The sequence below is a fragment of the Pristiophorus japonicus genome, chromosome 16 (assembly GCF_044704955.1).
Source record: "Pristiophorus japonicus isolate sPriJap1 chromosome 16, sPriJap1.hap1, whole genome shotgun sequence".
Classification (NCBI taxonomy): domain Eukaryota; kingdom Metazoa; phylum Chordata; class Chondrichthyes; family Pristiophoridae; genus Pristiophorus; species Pristiophorus japonicus.
The window spans coordinates 50,584,295-50,600,283 of record NC_091992.1 but is presented as its reverse complement, the minus strand read 5'-3'; the positions used below and the strand labels follow the sequence as shown (position 1 = coordinate 50,600,283).

Sequence of the window (15,989 nt, the reverse complement as noted above, 5' to 3'; positions counted from 1 at the left end):
GAGCAGACTCGGGTGTTGGTGTCCCTGCAGCAGGAGCTGAAATCCAGGAATGAGGAGGTGGTGTCGCTGAAACACTCGCAGGAGGACTCTCAACAGGTGAGCTTCCAAATACATCCCTCCGAGATTAGCGGGCGGAGGCAGGAACTCCTCGCTCCATATGCTTAGTCCAAGTGTGTGGTCTTCAGGGACAAAATGACCCATTGTGAAATGATTCAGACACTGGCTCTGTGGAACTGGGCCGTACAAGTCAGGGGATCCCAGATTCGATTCAGTGCTATTTTGTTGAGTTACCTGCCCTCAGTAGGAGTAGAGGTTGAGATATTGCAAACAACCTCAGTACCCCAGGGTAGGAAGGGGCAACATTGACCAAGGTAGCTGATCCAGATTACTATATCCCTGCTGGAAAATCTTGCGTGTGTGTGTGGGTTGAGTGAGGAGAGGAATAGTGTTGGATATGATGTTCCCCATGGTCGAATGCCCTGATAACAATTACAGTTAAATGTAACAATTCCCCCACTCCCAACTTGATGGGAGTATGGGTCAGATGCAAGGCGACAGCACACTAGCACTAATTCTTCCATGGGGATCAGTGAACTTGCCCTTCTGTGTGTCCTTACTTTCTCTGGCTGTTTTTGTTACTCTAAAATCTCCATGGCTCTCCTCAATTAGGAGCTTGCCCTTAAACCTGCTCCCGTTGTATTACAGGGCTTTTGGAGATATACAAGGGCTTTTGGAGATATACAAGAACATTTGAAGGTGGCGACCCCTCTCCTGTTTCCCTGTCCTTAGAATACGGAGATTAGGAGGGAGAAATTGGCCTCCTTTGCGCCTCGCGTTAGCGCCTCCAGGGGGTGATAACAGGGCGCTAATGGCTTACCGATCGGGCACAGCAAAATTACCGACGCCTGCGAACTTCTATGGCGGGTTAGCGCTGGCGGTTAAACTTACCGCCTCGATCTCCTGCGCCCTGGAGATTGTGATGTCATCTGGTGCACAGCTCCCCATTATCGCCCCGGATGTAAAATTCCCTTTCGACCCCCCCCCCCTCGGGTGTCAACAACAATAGCTGCAGGAGGCATTGTCACCTCGGCTGGCCGTTTGGGGAGAGGTAATTAAAGGCAGTGGTGATCAGGTAGGCCGAAATGTTATCACCCTAGTGTGCTGTTTTTGAATCTTATCGATCCCGCAATTGATCAGCCCAGTGCTTGGGGCTACTCTGCACGTATCGCAGGTGATGTCGACGACCATTCCCATCCTTAGCCTCCAAATATCCAATAGCATTGGCCCTTCCCTTTAAGGGAGGAAAGGAGCCTGTGAAAGCAGCAGCACTGCACAGGACTTTGCGCTAAACCGGAAGTTTGCGTCAGAATCAACTGCGTATCGTCCAGCGATACTTTTGCACCCCCACAAAAGTTAGCGCCCCAAACGGGTGTGACACAATTTCTAACCCTAGGAGTCAGCTATGTGAGGAGTGATGGAAAGGAGGCAGCCTTCTTGCTTCCTGCGTGCAGCAACTCCAGCTTCAACCGGTGGTGCTGCATTTTAAAGAGAAACAGGCAGATCGTGTTCAAAAGATAGCAATTCAGTGTTGGAGAATCGTTTCGGGAAGGAACGTGATCTCTGAAACAGTGACCTCAGCCTTTACTGAGTGGTGTTAGCAGCCCACATGAGATCATTCTCCTGATTCTCATGTGACTGAACCGAACATGGACACCCAGCTGATAAAATGACGGTTCAGTTGCAAGCATCAGCAGTTTCTACAGTGAGTGATGTTTGCTGAATCAGGCCTGAAACTTGCTTTCAGATCCCTACAGAAGTTGGGTTTTGTTTTTGTAGCTGTGTGAGGCTCCAGGATGGAGAAAAACACACAATTATTTGTTTTGGGAGTGGAAAGAGAAGGAAGCATTGCTTAGGTTGGGGTGCGGGGTAATGGCAGGGGAATGGGCTTCATTCACCGATTTACCTGACTGAAGGACGTTTCATAAAAGTAACCTGGATACATTGTCTCATATATCTGTCTGACTGATTATCTATATACATTAAAAAATGGTTAAATGAACTATGAATTTTGCCAAGTAATTGATTCACTTAACCATTCTATTCTTGTATGTAAACAGAAAATCCTGGAAACACTCAGCAGGTCAGTCATCATATGTAGATGGGGCTAAAGGGGTTAAATTATGAGGCCATAGACTAGGCTTGTGTTTCCTTGAGTATAGAAGATTAAGAGATGATCTAATCGAGGTGTTTAAGATAATTAAAGGAATTGATAGGGGAGATAGAGAGAAACTATTCCCTCTGATGGGCAGTTCAGAACAAGAGGGCATAACCTTAAAATTAGAGCTAGGCTGTTCAGGGGTGATGATAAAAAGCACTTCTTCACACAAAGGGTAGATGAAATCTGGAACACTCTCACCCTAAAAGCTGTTGAGGCTGGGGGTCATAAGAACATAAAAAATAGGAGCAGGAGTAGGCCATTCGGCCCTTCGAGCCTGCTCCGCCATTCAATAAGATCATGGCTGATCTTCTGTCTCAGCTGTACTTTCCAAAGTCACTGTATAGCAGTCAGGCTGAACGTTCCCCTCCAAGCAAAGGGCACCGAGACCAACAGCTGTCGCCACCTAACTTGGTATGGATTGGGGATTAATTGAGAGATTTTTAGGCAAGGGCATTAAGGGTTATGGAATTAAGATACAGATCAGCCATGTTCTAATTGATTGGCAGAATATGCCTGAGGGACTGAATGGCCTACGCCTTTTTGTATGTTCCTAATTAGTAAGAAACTGTTAACGTTTCAGGTCTATGACCTTTCATCAGAACGTTCTATATTTTACCAATTTTACCTCTTGTACCAAGTTTGGCAAGAAGCTAACAAAGGAATATAAACTGAATTGTAATTACCGTGCCGGGTAAATGGTCACACAGTTGTTATGGATAATTTAAAGTGTATTTAGGTAATTTGCTTCATTATGATATACATATTACAGTGCAACGTAACAAATAAAATGCTTCAAAGAAAAGGGCCTTTTAAAAGAGATCAACAGGGATTGATACATGTCAAGAATTTTTAAAAAAGTATTATATTCGTTAAAGTTTAAAATGCTTCCTTACTTTATTTCCCGTTTGTCATGCCCTACTAGACGAGCACAGTAATGGTATCAACAATCGAATCCCTGATGTCAGAAAAGACAGCACTAAGTGAGGCTGTGAATCAGAAGGAGAGCACGTTGATTGTACTGCAGGACGAGCTGGAGCAGCTGAAGGAGGCCCTGACAGCAGAGAGGGATAACACCAGCCGAACGGTCGAGGGACTGCAGAACCAGCTGAATGAAAAAGTATGCAGAGTTGCTCTGGTCAGGCTTCAAGTGTCAAACCAAATTCAGTGTCTGATGAAAATCTGACAACAGAAACATGGGCACCCAGTTGCGTTACACGCTGTTGGCTGTGCTGCTTGAGTGGGGACACCCTGTTCTTCTTTGGATAGGATCTTTAATATCCACTAGAACAGATAGACAGGGCCTCAGTTTAAAGTCTGACCCAAAGGACAACACCTCTGCCAATGCAGCACTCCCTCAGTATGGCACTGAAGTGTCTGCCTGGATTATGTGCTGAAATCCTCAGTAGTGAGAGTGATGCTTCTTTCCATTTCTCTCAGTCTTTCTCTGATGCTTCTGGTTTACATCGTCAGTTTGGAGGTAATTGTGTGCTGTGGGCCCAAATAACTGGGAGCTGAATGAGTCTGCTCACGCTCATTTCACACAGTACCCTTACGTTGAGGAAGCGGATACGTGCATCCCATCAATCCGGGCTGGTTTCAAATTTGGGATCCAAAATCAAGTCACAATGTCTAACCCACTCTGGCACCCAGTCCTCCACTGCCCCTTTATTTAAAAAAAAATAATTTTGTAATAATGAGAGAGGAAGTATTAAGAGGTTTAGCAGCTTTGAAAATGGATAAATCTCTCGGCCCAGATTAAGTGTATCCCAGGCTGTTAAGAGAATCAAAAGAGGAAATAGCAAAGGCTCCGACGATCATTTTCCAATCCTCCTTGGCTACAAGTGTGGTGCCGGAGGACTGCTAACGTTGTACCTTTGTTTAAAAAGGTAGAAAGAGATAGACCGAGTAATTACAGGCCAGTCAGCCTAACCTCAGTGGTGGGAAAATTATTGAAGAAAATTCTGAGGGGCAGAATAAATCTTCATTTATGGTAGTGTTTTAAACAGTTCAAGCATAACCCCCCCTGCTCTTATATTCTATGCCTTGACTAATAAAGGCAAGTATTCCGTATGCCTTCTTAACCATCTTATATGGCCTGCTACCTTCAGGGATTTGTGGACATGCACTCCAAGGTCCCTTTGTTCCACTACATTTCTCAGTGTCCTACCATTTAATGTGTATTCCCTTGCCTTGTTAGCCCTCCACAAATGCATTATCTCACACTTCTTCAGATTATATTCCATCTGCCACTGTTCTGCCCACCTGACCTGTTGATTGATATCTTTCTGCAGTCCGCAGCTTTCTTCTTCCTTATTAACCACACGGCCGATTTTTGTATCATCTGCAAACTTCTTAATCGTACCCCCTACATCCAAATCATTTGATGTATACCACAAAAAGCAAGCGACCTTGTACTGAGCCCTTCGGAACCCCACTGGAAACATCCTTCCAGTCACAAAAACACCCATCAACCATTACCTTTTGCTTCCTGCCTCTGAGCGAATTTTGGATCCAACTTGCCACTTTGCCCTGGATCCCATGGGCTTTTACTTTCGTGACCAGTCTGCCATGTGGGACCTTAACAAAAGCTTTGCTAAAATCCATAGACACATCATACACACTGCCTTCATTGACCCTCCGGGTTATTTCCTTGAAAAATGCAATCATTAGTCAGACACGACCTTCCCTTAATAAATCCGTGCTGACTGTCCTTGATTAATCCGTGTCTTTCTTAATGTAGATTTATCCTGTTCTTCAGTACTTTTTCTAATAATTTTCCCACCACTGAGGTTAGGCTGACTGGCCTGTAATTACTCGATTTATCCCTTTCTCCCTTCTGAAACAACGGTACACATTAGCAGTCCTCTGGTACCACACCTGAATCCAGAGAGGTTTAGAAAATAATGGTCAAAGCCTCTGCTATTTCCTCTTTTGCTTCGCTTAACAGCTTGGGATACATTTCATCCGGGCCTGGGGACTTATCCACTTCCAAAAGCTGCTAAACCCCTTAATACCTCCTCTCTCTCTATGTTTATTTCATCTAATATTTCACACATTTCCTCCTCGATAGCAGTGTTTGCATCGCCCCTCTCTTTTGTGAAAACAGATGCAAAGTATTCATTAAGGACCATACCCATATCTTCTGCCTCCACACACAGATTACCCTCATGGGGCCCAAGTTTCGGGCCGCACCTAAAACGGCGCAGCCCAGACCTGGACGCTCGTTTTTTGCGCCACAAAGTGCGCCTAAAAAAAACTCACCTATTCTCCGGCTCCCTGCAGGTCCTCTGGAGCTGGGCGTGGCGCAGCATGAGCTGTGGGGGGCGGAGCCAGGTCCCTGCGCTGAAAACAGTGCCGGGACCTCTGCACATGCGCGCTACAGTGGGCGCGCATGTGCAGTAGCTCCAGGCGCCCAAAACTGTGTGGGAGAGGCCCGAAGCACGCAGCCCCTAGCCCTCGCCGAATGGCCTCACTGGGGCTGCGTGTATAAGGCTCACCTCCCACCCGACCCGACTTGACTCCCGCTCTCCGGACCGGACCCGACCCCCGCCCCCGCAACCCGACCCGACCTCCGCTCCCCCCAGCGACCTCCACGACACTCTCCCCCCCGACCTCCGCAACATCCCCGCGACTCCCTCCCTCCCCCTCTCCCTCCCACCCCTCTCTTCTCCTTCCCTCCCCCCCCTCACCTTTCCTCCCCACCCCCTCTCCTCTCCTCCCCCTCTCCTCTCCTCTACTCTCCTCCCCTCCCCCCCTCTCCTCTCCTCTCCTCCCCTCCCCTCCTCTCCTCCCCTCCCCTCCTCTCCTCCCCTCCCCCCCTCTCCTCCCCCCCTCTCCTCTCCTCTCCTCCCCTCCCCCCCTCTCCTCTCCTCTCCTCCCCTCCCCTCCTCTCCTCCCCTCCCCTCCTCTCCCCTCCCCTCCATCTCTCCTTCCCTCCCCCCTCTCCTCTCCTCCCCTCCCTCCCCTCCCCCCTCTCCTCCTCCCCTCCACCCCTCCTCTCCTCCCCTTCCCTCCCCCCTCCCTTCCCCCTCCCCCCTCCTCTCCTCCCCTCCCCCCCTCTCCTCTCCTCCCCTCCCCTTCTCCTTCCCTCCCCATCTCTCCTCCCCCTCCTCTCCTCTTCCTCTCCTGCTCCCCTCCCCTCCTCTCTCCCTCCCCTCCTCCCCCCCTCCTCTCCTCTCCTCCCCTCCCCCCTCCTCTCTCCCTCCCCTCTCCCCCTCCTCCTCCCCCCCCTCTCTCCTCCCCTCCCCCTCTCATCCTCCCCTCCCCCTCTCATCCTCCCCTCCCCCTCTCCTCTCCTCCCCTCCCCTCCCCCCCTCTCCTCTCCTCCCCTCCCCCTCCTCCTCTCCTCCCTCCCCCCTCTCCTCCTCCCCTCCCCCCCCCCTCTCCTCTCCTCCCTCCCCCCCTCCCCTCCTCTCCTCCCCCCCCCCCTCCTCTCCTCCACCCCCCTCCTCCTCTCCTCCACCCCCCTCCTCTCCTCCACCCCCCTTCTCTCCTCCACCCCCCTCCTCTCCTCCACCCCCCTCCTCTCCTCCACCCCCCTCCTCTCCTCCACCCCCCCCCCTCCCTCCACCCCCCTCCTCTCCTCCACCCCCCTCCTCTCCTCCAACCCCCTCCTCTCCTCCACCCCCTCCTCTCCTCCACCCCCCTCCTCTCCTCCAACCCCCTCCTCTCCTCCAACCCACTCCTCTCCTCTCCTCTCCTCCTCTCCTCCCCTCCCCTCCTCCCCCTCCCCCCTCTCCTCTCCTCCCCTCCCCCTCTCCTCCTCCCCTCCCCCCTCTCCTCTCCTCCTCCCCCCTCCCCCCTCTCCTCCACCCCCCTCCTCTCCTCCACCCCCCTCTCCTCCACCCCCCTCCTCTCCTCCACTCCCCTCCTCTCCTCCACCCCCCTCCCTCTCTCCACCCCCCTCCTCTCCTCCACCCCCCTCCTCTCCTCCACCCCCCTCCTCTCCTCCACCCCCCTCCTCTCCTCCACCCCCCTCCTCTCCTCCACCCCCCTCCTCTCCTCCACCCCCCTCCTCTCCACCCCCCTCCTCCCTCCTCCCTCCTCCCTCCTCCTCCCTCCACCCCCTTCCTCTCCTCCACCCCCACCCCTCCCTCCTCCACCCCCCCCTCCTCTCACCTACCCCTCCTCCAACCCCCTCCTCTCCTCCAACCCCTCCTCATCTCCCTCCTCCCTCCCTCCCCTCCCTCCCTCCTCCAACCCCCTCCTCTCCTCCACCCCTCCCTCTCCTCTCCTCTCCCCTCCCTCCTCCCCCCTCCCCCTCCCTCCTCCCTCCCCCCTCTCCTCTCCTCCCCTCCCCCCTCTCCTCCTCCCCTCCCCCCCTCTCCTCTCCTCCTCCCCCCCCTCCCCTCCTCTCCTCCACCCCCCTCCTCTCCTCCACCCCCCTCCTCTCCACCCCCCTCCTCTCCTCTCCACCCCCCTCCTCTCCTCCACCCCCCTCCTCTCCTCCACCCCCCTCCTCTCCTCCACCCCCCTCCTCTCCTCCACCCCCCTCCTCTCCTCCACCCCCCTCCTCTCCTCCACCCCCCTCCTCTCCTCCACCCCCCTCCTCTCCTCCACCCCCCTCCTCTCCTCCACCCCCCTCCTCTCCTCCACCCCCCTCCTCTCCTCCACCCCCCTCCTCTCCTCCACCCCCCTCTCCTCTCCTCTCAACCCCCTCCTCCCCTCCCCCCTCTCCCTCCTCCCCTCCCCCCTCTCCTCTCCTCCCCTCCCCCCTCTCCTCTCCTCCCCTCCCCCCTCTCCTCTCCTCCCCTCCCCCCTCTCCTCTCCTCTCCTCCCCCCTCTCCTCTCCTCCCCTCCCCCCTCTCCTCTCCTCCCCTCCCCCCTCTCCTCTCCTCCCCTCCCCCCTCTCCTCTCCTCCCCTCCTCCCCCCTCTCCTCCTCCCCTCCCCCCTCTCCTCTTCTCTCCTCCCCTCCCCCCTCTTCTCTTCTCTCCTCCCCTTCCCCTTCTCCTCCCCTCCCCTCCTCCCCTCCCCCTCCCCCTCCCCCTCCCCCTCTCTCCTCCTCCCCTCCCTTCCTCTCCTCCCCTCCCCTCGCCTCCCCTCCCTCCCCCTCCCCTCCCTTTCCCTCCCCTCCCTTTCCCTCCCCTCCCTTTCCCTCCCCTCCCTTTCCCTTCCCTCCCTTTCCCTTCCCTCCCTTTCCCTCCCCTCCCTTTCCCTTCCCTCCCCTCCCCTCCCCTCCCCTTCCCTCCCCTCCCCTCTCCTTCCCTCCCCTCTCCTTCCCTCCCCTCTCCTTCCCTCCCCTCTCCTTCCCTCCCCTCTCCTTCCCTCCCCTCTCCTTCCCTCCCCTCTCCTTCCCTCCCCTCTCCTTCCCTCCCCTCTCCTTCCCTCCCCTCTCCTTCCCTCCCCTCTCCTTCCCTCCCCTCTCCTTCCCTCCCCTCTCCTTCCCTCCCCTCTCCTTCCCCCCTTCACTCCTTCCCCCCTTCACTCCTTCCCTCCCTTCCTCCCCCTCTTTTCCCCCCCCTTCTTCCCCTCACCACCTCCCCCTCCCCTCGCTGTCAGAGACACAGACACTGACAGACAGAGAGTGAGAGACACACACACAGACAGAGAGAGACATTGACAGAGACACACTGGGGGGCCGTCCCCAGAACGCTGTTGGAGGACTCCCGGTGCTGCAGTCGGTAAGTAGAAAATGTTTTATTTATTGATTTTTTAATTTTTTTAATTTTTTATTAATTTTTTTGGATTGAATTATTGGTTGATTTATTGATGTATTTATCATTTATTATTGATGATGGCTCTTTATTTGTAAAACTGAAGTGTTTAATGTTTGTAAACTTCTCTTTAAACACCCCCCCCAGCATTCCCTACGCCTGATTTGTAACCTACGCCTGATTTTCTAAGTGTAAACAAGGTTTTTCTGAGCATACAAAAATCTACACTTACGCCATTCTAAGTTAGTTTGGAGTATGTTTTCGCTGCCTAAACTTTCAAAATGGGCGTAAGTGGCGGACATGCCCCCTTTTGAAAAAGAAATCTGTTCCAAACTGAAACTGTTCTAACTGACTTGAACTGGAGCAAACTAAATGCCGAGAATTGCAATTTCTAAGATACTCCATTCTAAACCAGTTGCTCCAAAAAAACAGGAGCAACTCAGGCCGAAACTTGGCCCCATTGTCTCTAATAGGCCCTACCCTTTCTTTAGTTATCTTCTTGCTCTTAATATAATTTATAAAACATATTTGAATTTTCCTTGATTTTACTTGCCAAATATTTTTCATGCTCCCGCTTTGCTTTCCTAATATCCTTTTTAATTTCACCCCTGCTCTTTCTATACTCCTCTAGAGATTCTGCAGTATTTAGCCCTCGGTATCTGTCATAAGCTTCCTTTTTTTCCTTTATCCTACCCTGTATGTCCCTAGACATCCAGGTGGCTCTAGATTTGTTAGTCCCTCCCTTTTTATGGGCACATATTTGGCCTGAATCCTCCGGATCTTCTTGAAAGCCTCCCACTGCTCTGACACTGATTTACCTTCAAGTAGCTGTTTCCAGTCCACTTAGCAAAGTTGGCTTTTCCCCAATTTAGAACTTTTATTCCTGGTCTATCCTTGTCCTTTTCCACAACTACCTTAAATCGAACTGAATTATGGTCACTAGCATCTAAATGCTCTCCCACTGATACCCGTTCCACCTGCCCAGCTTCATTCCCTAAAACTAAGTCCAGAACTGCCTCCTCCCATGTTGGGCTTGCTACATACTGGCTAAAAAAGTTCTCTTGAATGCATTTTAGGAATTCCGCACCCTCTATACCCTTCACACTAATTTTATCCCAGTTAATATCAGGATAGTTGAAATCCCCGACTATTACTGCCCTATAGTTTTTGCACTTCATATTTGCCTACATATTTGCTCTTCTATCTCCCTCTCACTGTTTGGGAGTCTATAGTACAAGCCCAGCAGTGTGATTGCCCCTTCTTTGTTTTTCAATTCGACCCACATGGCCTCGTTTGATGATCCCTCTGACATATCATCCCTTCTCACAGCTGTAATAGTTTCTTTAATCAATACCGCTCCCCCCCCCCCCCCCAACCTTTTTAAACTCCTCTCTATCCTGTCTGAATATCCTGTAACCAGGAATGTTGAGCAGCCATACCTGCCCCTCTTTTAGCCACATCTCTGTAATAGCTATAATATCATACTTCCAAGTGTCTACCTGTGTTCTCAGCTCATCTGCCTTTTTCGCTATACTTCTTGCATTGAAGTATATACCATTTTTTACAGCCAGGTCTCCTTGTTGACTACTTTCTAGCCCTTGTTTCCTCTGTCCTTCAAATTCACTTTCTACACTCTTGCTTTCCAATTCCAGCTTTACTTCCCTCCCTACTGAATCTATTCTCAAGTTCCCATTCCCCTGCCAAGCTAGTTTAAACCTTCCACAACAGCACTAGCAACCACACCCCCCACGTGAAGATACTGGTCCCGGCTCTGTACAGGTTCCACCTTCCCTAGAAGTGGTCCCAATGCTTAAGGAATCTAAAACCCTCCCTCCTGCACCATCGCTCCAGCCACGCATTCATCTGCTCTATCCTCCTATTTCTGTACTCACTAACACGTGACACCGGGAGTAATCCGGAGATTACTACTTTTTAATCTCTCTCGTAGCTCCCTAAACTCTGCCTGCAGGACCTCATCCCTCTTTCTACCTATGTCATTGGTACCGATATGGACCATGACCTCTGGCTGTTCACCCTCTCCCCCCAGAATGCCTTGCAGCCACTCAGTGACATCCTTGACCCTGCCACGAAGGAGGCAACATACCATCCTGGAGTCACGTCTGTGGCCGCAGAAACGCCTGTCTGCTCCCCTGACTATTGACTCCCCTATCACTCTAGCTCAGATGGGTGAACAACCAGGGGGCATAGATTTAAAGTAATTGGTAGGAAGTTTAGAGGGGATTTGTTTTCACCCAGGGTGTGGTGGGGGTCTGGAACTCATTGCCTGAAAGGTTGGTAGTAGAGGCAGAAATCCTCACCACATTTAAAAAGTACTTGGATGTGCACTTGAAGTGCTACAACCTGCAGAGCTACGGATCAAGAGCTGGAAAGTGGGATTAGGCTGCAGAGCTCTTTGTCGGCCGGTGCGGACTCAATGGGCCGAATTGGCCTTCTGTGCTGTAAATTTCTATGATTCTAATGCTGATGCCTACTTTTCCAAGTGAAAAGATCTTATTCAGTTCCTTGATTGAATGTCCCTTTGCCGTCAAAAGTAATGCCCTGTTATATAATGGAGCCAAATTAATTGTGACACTACACTTCGTTGAGGTTGAGTAGAGCGTGTATTGAAAATGGCTATACCATGGAATCTCTCGCTGCAGTTTTTAAGATTCTGTAATACCATGGAACTGGACTGAGTGTTTCCAAAACTATCTTGTAATGTATAACTGGACTTGAGTGGTTTCAGGACTCTCTTGCACTGTAGAACTGGTGTGAACGATTGAGATACTATGTTACTGTGATGGTGGTGTGTTAACACTTTCATTATACTATTAATCCAAAATGCTGAAATGTGTATATTTATAACATTGGGTGTGTGTCAGTTGTGCCATGTAACCAGACTGGGTATATATTTCAATTGTACCATGTAACTGGACTGGGTCTGTTTCATTGTGCAGTGTACCTGGACTGGGTGTGTTTTGGATGTACCGTGCAGTGTACCAGGACTGGGTGTGTTTTGGATGTACCGTGCAGTGTACCAGGACTGGGTGCGTTTTGGATGTACTGTGCAGTGTACCAGGACTGGGTGTGTTTTGGATGTACTGTGCAGTGTACCAGGACTGGGTGTGTTTTGGATGTACTGTGTAGTGTACCAGGACTGGGTGCGTTTTGGATGTACTGTGCAGTGTACCAGGACTGGGTGTGTTTTGGATGTACTGTGTAGAGTACCAGGACTGGGTGTGTTTTGGATGTACTGTGCAGTGTACCAGGACTGGGTGCGTTTTGGATGTACTGTGTAGTGTACCAGGACTGGATGTGTTTTGGATGTACCGTGCTGTGTGCCAGGACTGGGTGTGTTTTGGATGTACCGTGCTGTGTGCCAGGACTGGGTGTGTTTTGGATGTACTGTGTAGTGTGCCAGGACTGGGTGTGTTTTGGATGTACTGTGTAGTGTACCAGGACTGGGTGTGTTCTGGATGTACTGTGTAGTGTACCAGGACTGGATGTGTTTTGGATGTACCGCGCTGTGTGCCAGGACTGGGTGTGTTTTGGATGTACCGTGCTGTGTGCCAGGACTGGGTGTGTTTTGGATGTACTGTGTAGTGTGCCAGGACTGGGTGTGTTTTGGATGTACCGTGCTGTGTGCCAGGACTGGGTGTGTTTTGGATGTACTGTGTAGTGTGCCAGGACTGGGTGTGTTTTGGATGTACTGTGTAGTGTACCAGGACTGGGTGTGTTTTGGATGTACCGCGCTGTGTACCAGGACTGGGTGTATTTTGGACGTACCGTGCTGGCTTCATGTGTTCTATATTCTGTAGGAGAACCACGAGCAGGCTCTGGAGAAGCAGCTGCTGGATGAACAGTTTGCCTTGCTGCGCTGTGCGCTGGAGGAGGCCGAGGGAATCGTTCAGGATGCACTCAGCAGGTTGGATGATCCCCTTCATGTTGGCTGCACCAGTTCTGCAGGTAAATACAGGAAACAAGAGGCACCGAGCTGGTCCGAGTTTGAACCAAAATGTAGTTTAAATAGTTAATAGCAAAGATCTGAATGTGAAATTGTTTTAAAGCAGATTTTTGTGAAGATAGGAAAAAAGTTGTTTTCACATTAAATTTCAGGGAGGTAGGATGCACAATATTGGGCTCAATTTTCACCAAAGCTGCTTTTTGGCATACTTGAAGAGTTACGCCAAAAGAAAATCTTCCAAGTTTCCCCGTTTGATTTCTTCATTTTGAGACCGCCTAGCCTGTCGTTTAGTTTTGGGGTTGGAGCCTTGATCTGCGCCAAAAAGATCGGGTTGCCACGGTAACCAGGAACACAATGCGGGCTGAGGCTGGAAAGTGATGCAGCCAGCTCACAATCTGCACAAGCACATTAAAATACATTACAGGAACTTACCTCCATTAAATTATTAAAGTGTCAGCCCCCCTCCTGGATGCCGTGCGATTACCACTCCTATCCCAGGCCGAAGGGCCTCCCGGTATCGGTCCCGATCCCCGTATCTATGCCTAGCCGAATGGTCTCCTCACTATCCTGATTCCCGCACCTATCCCAGGCCGAACGGCCTCCCCCCTATCCTGATCCCCACACCTATCCCAGGCCGAATGACCTCCTGGTTATAAACCCTGCACCTATCCCAGGCCGAATGACCTCTTGGTTATAAACCCTGCACCTATCCCAGGCCGAATGGCCTCCTCCCTCCCGGTCCCCGCACCTAACTATACCCGAAAGGCTTCTCCCCACCCTCTCTCATACCTCTCCTGCTGCTGCTGTCCGGGCATCTGCTGCATTGATTTACTTGCGTGTGCTGATTTCCTTAACTCACCAGAAGGTTTTTCTACAGAGGCCACATACACTGGCCTAAAAAGAACTGGAATAACTCTGAGCTGGCCAAACTTGCCTAACTGGCCAGAATTGGCGCGGGTGGCAGATTACGCCCCCTTTGACTGAAAAAAAAACAAACCTAAAATAATCATAACTGACTGGCTGGTGCAAATTTCTTGGGGAAACTTGTATTTTTTAAACTTAGGCCACAAACAGCGGCCTGCGCCATAAAAACAGCGCAAATTACTGGGGAAAATTGAGCCCATTGTCCATCCACCACAGTTCAAATGGAGCCCAGCAAGACTATTGTTGGCTCTCATTAAATCAGGGCATCCCAACATTACTCAGCACTACGGAGAAAAGCAGGAACTGCGTGCTGGTCTCCCAAGCCAACACAATCAGCTGACTTCATGGTTCTGTAGAAATCAAGAATCTGAATTCCGCCCTTTCATCACGTTGAGAGGTAGGTAGCCAGGACAGAGGCAATGAATGCGTCTGCTCTTTCTCAGGGGCAAGTGTTGTGTCTCTCCTTGTGACCTCAACCAGCCTGAGCAATGTTGGGAATTGGGTGAGGTGGTGTACTGGAACACCCAGGTGTAATGACACAGACTGACAGACCTGTCGCAGACTGGCTCGTCAGGAGATAGACGAAGCAACTTTGTAAATTCAATTAACCAATTTGTAGTAAATAAAATCCTGTAGCATCACCTATCACTGAACTGGGATACCATAGAACAGTAGGAGGTGAGCTTTATCCCCATTGCGCTAATTCTGTAACCCTCACTCACAACAAGTGAGGCTACAGGCCGTGGAAAATTACCCTGTATCTGCAAGGGTTGTGTGGTTTAGAGAGACGAGAGCGGAAAACATTGAGGGTCATGTCCCACTCTTACCTACTCCAAAAGAAAACATAATACCTTTTTGATGCTGTGCTTAATATGGTTAATAGCTTTAGTCAAATTAGTGAGAGAAACTTATAACCCAGTGGAAAACATGGGATCCTTACTGCGATCGATTGCTTCCTGCAGATTATCTCATCACGAGAGGTCAGGCTTCACTGGATTCCCTCAACAGACTACAGGATGGACACATGAAGTATCTGTCTGACAGATCAGGTAGGATCTGAGGAAGTGCAAATGTGACAAAATTAACTAACCAAACCAATGGCGACTTGGTGTGTGGAGTGTGACCTTGTTCAGACATTTAAAGATCGATTTTAATTCCCTCCGACTGAAGCAGATGGGAGCCTCATTAATTTATTCAAATCAGGGTCCTATAATGTCATTCGGACCCATTTTAGGTTGTCCACTGCTGAGCTCGCTCAGGGGTCCTGGGTGGGATTGATTTTAAAACTGTAATCAGAAGCGGTATTTAAAATGTGCCCACTGGGGGCTAATCTTGTCAATCTCCTCCCCATCCAACTCACCCCGCCCCCCGCCCCCCCCTCCCCCCCTAGCGCTGACCCAGTGGACGCTGGCAGTGGGACAGCCATCACCCTCTGCATCTCCCTCCAGCAAACAAGACCCTTCCCATCTATGAGCTTATTGTGGATGATTGCATCGACATTGTGGCCCTGACGGAAACTTGGTGGAGGTATGATGATACCTGACCTTAAATGAAGCCTCTCCGCCTGGCTATTCACTTGCCCAGGTGGCGGTGTGGCTCTCATCAGTAAATCACACCTTGGTCTGTCCCTCTACTCCTCCAGCACTTTCTCCTTCTTTGAGCATCTCACTTTATTCCACCCCTTTCGCCTCTCATTTAAAATTCCCGTTCTCTACCGCCCACACAAGCGTCATAAAAATGGTATTAACGAAATATCTCCACTGCTTTCCTCCCTCAGCCTCTGCACCGAACGACTTCTCATCCTCGGTGATTTCAGCTTCGATCTCAATTCATCATGCTCTCCTCTGAGTTCACTAGCCTCCTATCCTCCCTTTGGGCCCAAGTTTCCACAAGAAAAAAAACGGGCGCCCCTCCGAGCTGTGCGCCCGTTCTTCGCGCCTAAAACGGTGCCTAAAAAAATCCTCGGTAGTCTGCACCTACTTACAGGTCCTCTGGCACTCGGCGCAGCCAGCACGAGCTGTGGGGGGGCGGAGCCAGGTCCCGGCGCTGAAAACAGTGCCGGGACCTCTGCACATGCGCGCTACAGTCGGCACGCAAGTGCAGTAGCTCCAGGCGCCGAACTGTGTGGGAGGGGCCCGAAGCACGCAGCCCCTAGCCCTGGCCGAATGGCCTCACTGGGGCTCCTCCCACGGCCAGCTCCTGCTCCCCGCCTGACCAGACCCGACACTC

The 15,989-nt window shown here is 51.1% G+C and overlaps 1 protein-coding gene across 1 annotated transcript in view; it reads left to right on the top strand.

Moving 5' to 3' along the window:
• hip1 (huntingtin interacting protein 1) overlaps positions 1-15,989 on the top strand; it is a 308,542-nt gene that overhangs the window by 266,274 nt on the left and 26,279 nt on the right. The window contains exons 19-20 of the mRNA XM_070857288.1: positions 12,691-12,838; positions 14,723-14,809. Coding sequence (XP_070713389.1) covers positions 12,691-12,838; positions 14,723-14,809 — 235 coding nt within the window. The remainder of the gene's footprint in view (positions 1-12,690; positions 12,839-14,722; positions 14,810-15,989) is intronic.